The 3720-nt window shown below is 63.3% G+C and overlaps 1 protein-coding gene across 1 annotated transcript in view; it reads left to right on the top strand.

Moving 5' to 3' along the window:
- Tmem59l (transmembrane protein 59-like) overlaps nucleotides 1-3517 on the top strand; it is a 5393-nt gene extending 1876 nt beyond the window's left edge. Inside the window, exons 2-8 of the mRNA XM_013028323.1 lie at nucleotides 484-628; nucleotides 706-803; nucleotides 1918-2070; nucleotides 2371-2473; nucleotides 2697-2814; nucleotides 2923-3040; nucleotides 3115-3517. Of these exons, the coding sequence (XP_012883777.1) occupies nucleotides 484-628; nucleotides 706-803; nucleotides 1918-2070; nucleotides 2371-2473; nucleotides 2697-2814; nucleotides 2923-3040; nucleotides 3115-3219 (840 nt within the window). The 3' untranslated portion in view covers nucleotides 3220-3517. The remainder of the gene's footprint in view (nucleotides 1-483; nucleotides 629-705; nucleotides 804-1917; nucleotides 2071-2370; nucleotides 2474-2696; nucleotides 2815-2922; nucleotides 3041-3114) is intronic.
- The last annotated feature ends 203 nt before the right edge of the window (nucleotides 3518-3720 follow it).

Raw genomic sequence — 3720 nt, 5'->3', positions numbered from 1 at the left:
GGGGGGAGGATGGGGTGCGGGGCCGCGGAGGGAGGATCAGGGTGCGGGACTGTGTGAGGGGGAGGATCGGGGTGCGCGCTGTGTGAGGGGGGGTTGGCCCTGGCGCGACCTCCTCCCGCCCACAGGCCTCGCCTGGCTCCTCCTCATCCCCTCCCCAGAGGGACCCCGCGGTCTCCGTGGTCCCCGTCCCCCGTGCTGGGCCTGGGGCTCGAACCCTGGGTCGGGGCCTGTCCTCCCCCTTCCCCCCTTCGCTCTTTTTCTCTTTGCTGGTGCTCTACCATCTCGGCCACACCGGCAGCTTTCTGATGACTCACGGAGATCAGCTCCAGGGGACTTTCCTGCCCGGGTTGGTTTCGAACTGCGATCCTCATCGACCTGAGCAGCCGGGGCTGCGGGTCCGGCCCTCCCCTCTCTGTTTCTGTGTTTTAACTGGGAAGCCAACCTTGCCGGAGCCCCCCTTCTCCTGAGCCCCTGTCCCCCCAGGCCGAGCCGGAGGCCCCCTCCGCGTCACCCTACGACAAGGCCGTGCTGGTCAGCGCCTGTGAGCGGGGCTGCCGCCTCTTCTCCATCTGCAGCTTCCTGGCCCAGAGCTCCGAGCCCAACGCCACGCAGGCCGAGTGTGACGCAGGTGAGGCGGAGGTGGAGGGCGGGGGGCGGGTGCTGGGGGGCACAGGCAGCGGCCCCACTGTGCTCTGCCCCTCGCAGCCTGCCTGGAAGCCTACGTGAAGGACACGGAGCAGCAAGCCTGCAGCTGGGGCTGCTGGAGCCAGACCACCCTGCCGGAGCTGCTGCCAGAAAGGAAGGTGGGCGTCCCCCCGAACCCTGCACCCCAAGACAGAGGGCCGACACCAGCCCAACCCTGCTGGGGGACACATCACAGCAATGGAGCTCCACTCAAATCTGTGTGTGTGTGGTGTGTGTGCGTGCGTGTGCATGTGTGTCTGTGTGTGTGCGCGCGCGGCCAGGTCAGCTCTGGGAGTTTGTTTTTTTTTTTGGGTCTGGTCATGGGGCTTGAACTCTGGGCCTGGGCACTGTCCCTCAGGTCTTCAGCTCAAGGCTAGCGCCCTACCACTTGAGCCACAGCACCACTTCCGGCTGTTTTCTTTTTGCTTATGTGGTGCTGAGGAATCAAACCCAGGGCCTCAGGCAAGCAAAGCAAGCTCTACCACTGAGCCAACTTCCCAGCCCCGGTGTTTTACTTCTTGGGGGCACAGCTCCACTTCTGGGTTTTTCTGTTTGGATTTTTTTTGGGGGTCCGGTTGTGGGGCCTGAACTCTGGGCCTGGGTGCTGTCCCTCAGCTCTTCAGCTCAAGGCTAGCGCTCTACCACGTGAGCCACAGCACCACTTCTGGCTTTTTTCTTTTTGTTTATGTGGTGCTGGGAATCGAACCCAGGGCCTCAGGCATGCAAGGCAAGCGCTCTACCACTGAGCCACCTTCCCAGCCCCTGGATTTTTTTTTTAAACTATTTTTTTGTCTTTTCTTTTTTGGTACTGTGGATCAAACCCAGGACGTTGTACTTGCTAGGCAAGTGCTTTGCTGCTGAGTAACATTCCAGCCACTTCTGGCTTTTCATTGGTTAACTAGGAATACTTTTCTGGCCGGGCAAGCTTTGAACTGGGATCCTCATACCTGAATAGCCAGGATTAGAGGCATGAGCCTTTGGTGCCCAGAAAGCAAGCGGTTTAATGTGAGCAGTGTGGTCACTGAAGGCATGATCCAGCCGAATTTGAGAGGCTGAGGGAAGAGCATTCTCTTCATGTTAGGGCAAACACACATGGCGTGGATGTTCATTGAATAAAGCACATATATACGTGTGTGTGTGTGTGTGTGTGTGTGTGTGTGCACGCGCGCGTGTATGTATTTCAGTCCCAGAGCCCTGCTTGGCTGACTTTTCTTTGCTTATCCCCTCACCCAGAGGAAAGTTCTAGAAGCACCTAGCGGGGCCGTCTCCCTCCTGGATCTGTTTTCCACCCTCTGCAATGACCTGCTCAGCTCTGCCCAGGGCTTTGTGTCCTCCACCTGGACGTACTACCTGCAGACGGATAATGGGAAGGTGGTGGTCTTTCAGGTGAGCATGTGGGTCTTGGGTGGACCCAGTGCAGGCAAGTGGTGGGACAGCGGGTGGGGAGTAGCTCATAGCACAGAAAACTCAGGATGACGGAGCTCAGGGAGGCAGGATGGAGGAGCTCAGGGAGGCAGGATGACGGAGCTCAGGGAGGCAGGATGGAGGAGCTCCGTCTCCCGCCACCTCCAGGAGTTTTTCCCTCTGACAGCCTGTGGCCTGCCAGGCCCAGGACGCTGTCAGCCCTTTGGTCCCGAGGGGGGCCTGCTGGGGTTCAGAAGCCTCGGTGTGCTCTGTGCCCACCAGAGCCAGCCTGTAGTGGAGGAGCTGGGATCTCAGGACAGCCGGCTGCGGCGCGTGGAGCTGACGTGGAGGGGATCTCGCCCCCAGGCCCTGGAGGTGCACGTGGGTAAGGCCCAGGCCCAGCGGGGCTCGCCCTGGGGGGCTCCCCGTCCCGGCAGCCTCCTGCCAGCAGGCTGGTGGAAGCGGGGGTCTCCGTCCGCAGCTCCAGCCGCAGGACTCGGGGTTCATCTCCTGGGTTTGGGGTCCACCTGGTCGTGGTCTCCTCCGTTGCATATGGAGGGTCCTCTTTCGGGGTTCTTGGCCCCCCCGAAAGGACGCCTGTCTCGCAGACCCTGTGGGCCCCCTGGACGAGGTGCGCAAGGCCAAGATCCGGGTGAAGACGCATAGCAGAGCGCGGGCGGAGCCGGTGGAGCCCCAGGATGGGGACTTCCTCAGCTGCATGTCCCGGTGGGCAGGGGGGCCATGGGGTCGGCAGGGTGGGGGCTGTGGTGGGGGGAGGGTCCCGGTGGGCAGGGGGTCCAGTCCGCGCCCCCGCTGAGCTGCGTGTTGGCGCAGGCGCTCGGGGCTGCCCCGCTGGGTCCTCTCCTGCTGCCTCTTCCTGTCCCTGCTGGTCACCTTGTGGCTCAGCTGCTGCACCCTGGTCTCCGCGCCGCGCCCGCACCTCAAGTTCCAGGTGGGTGCGGGGGGTAGACGGGGGGGGGGCTGGCTCTGTCCACCCGGCAGTGACCAGGCGCTGGCCCCACACAGCCCCTGACCCTGGAGGCGGACTGGCCCCCCTACCCGACGGCGTCCCCCGGCTGCCCCGACAGCCCCCCGTCCTACAAACTGCGTCTGGACCTCACCAAGCTCTAGGCCTGTCTCTGCCGCCACCTCAGCCAAGGTCACGGGGAACAGGCCTGGGGCTTCTGCTCCCCACCCCACTCCCCCACCCCGTCCTGGTCCTGTCCTTCCTCCGCCCCCGGGCCCCAGGTGTGACCCTGTTCCTCCCTGTCCCTGTCTCTGGGGCAAGCTTTCGTCTATCTTGTGGCTTCGGAGTGTTTGAGCCTGTTTGGTGTTGCCTTCCTCTCCCCCCCCACCCCCCACTCCCTTTGGGGGGTGTCTGAGGCCATGGGGGGCCTTTGGCTCTGCTTCCCACTTTCCCAGCCCCCCCAACCCCAGGCCATGGGTGGGAGCTCTGTGCACAAGTGGGGAATAAATCGTGTGTGCAGTCTGGCCGGGCTGGTTCCCGTCGGTCGGTGCGTCGTGGCTTTGACCCCTGGCTCTGTCCCATGCCGGGTACCGCTGGGCTGTGCCCAACAGCTGCCGCAGCTGAGCTCCTCAGAGCCCGGTTCAGTCAGCCCATCCAGCAGTGCC

This window comes from Dipodomys ordii, unplaced genomic scaffold, assembly GCF_000151885.1.
Source record: "Dipodomys ordii isolate 6190 unplaced genomic scaffold, Dord_2.0 Scaffold108, whole genome shotgun sequence".
In the NCBI taxonomy this organism is placed as follows: Eukaryota; Metazoa; Chordata; class Mammalia; order Rodentia; family Heteromyidae; genus Dipodomys; species Dipodomys ordii.
This window is presented reverse-complemented; position numbering and strand designations above follow the sequence as displayed.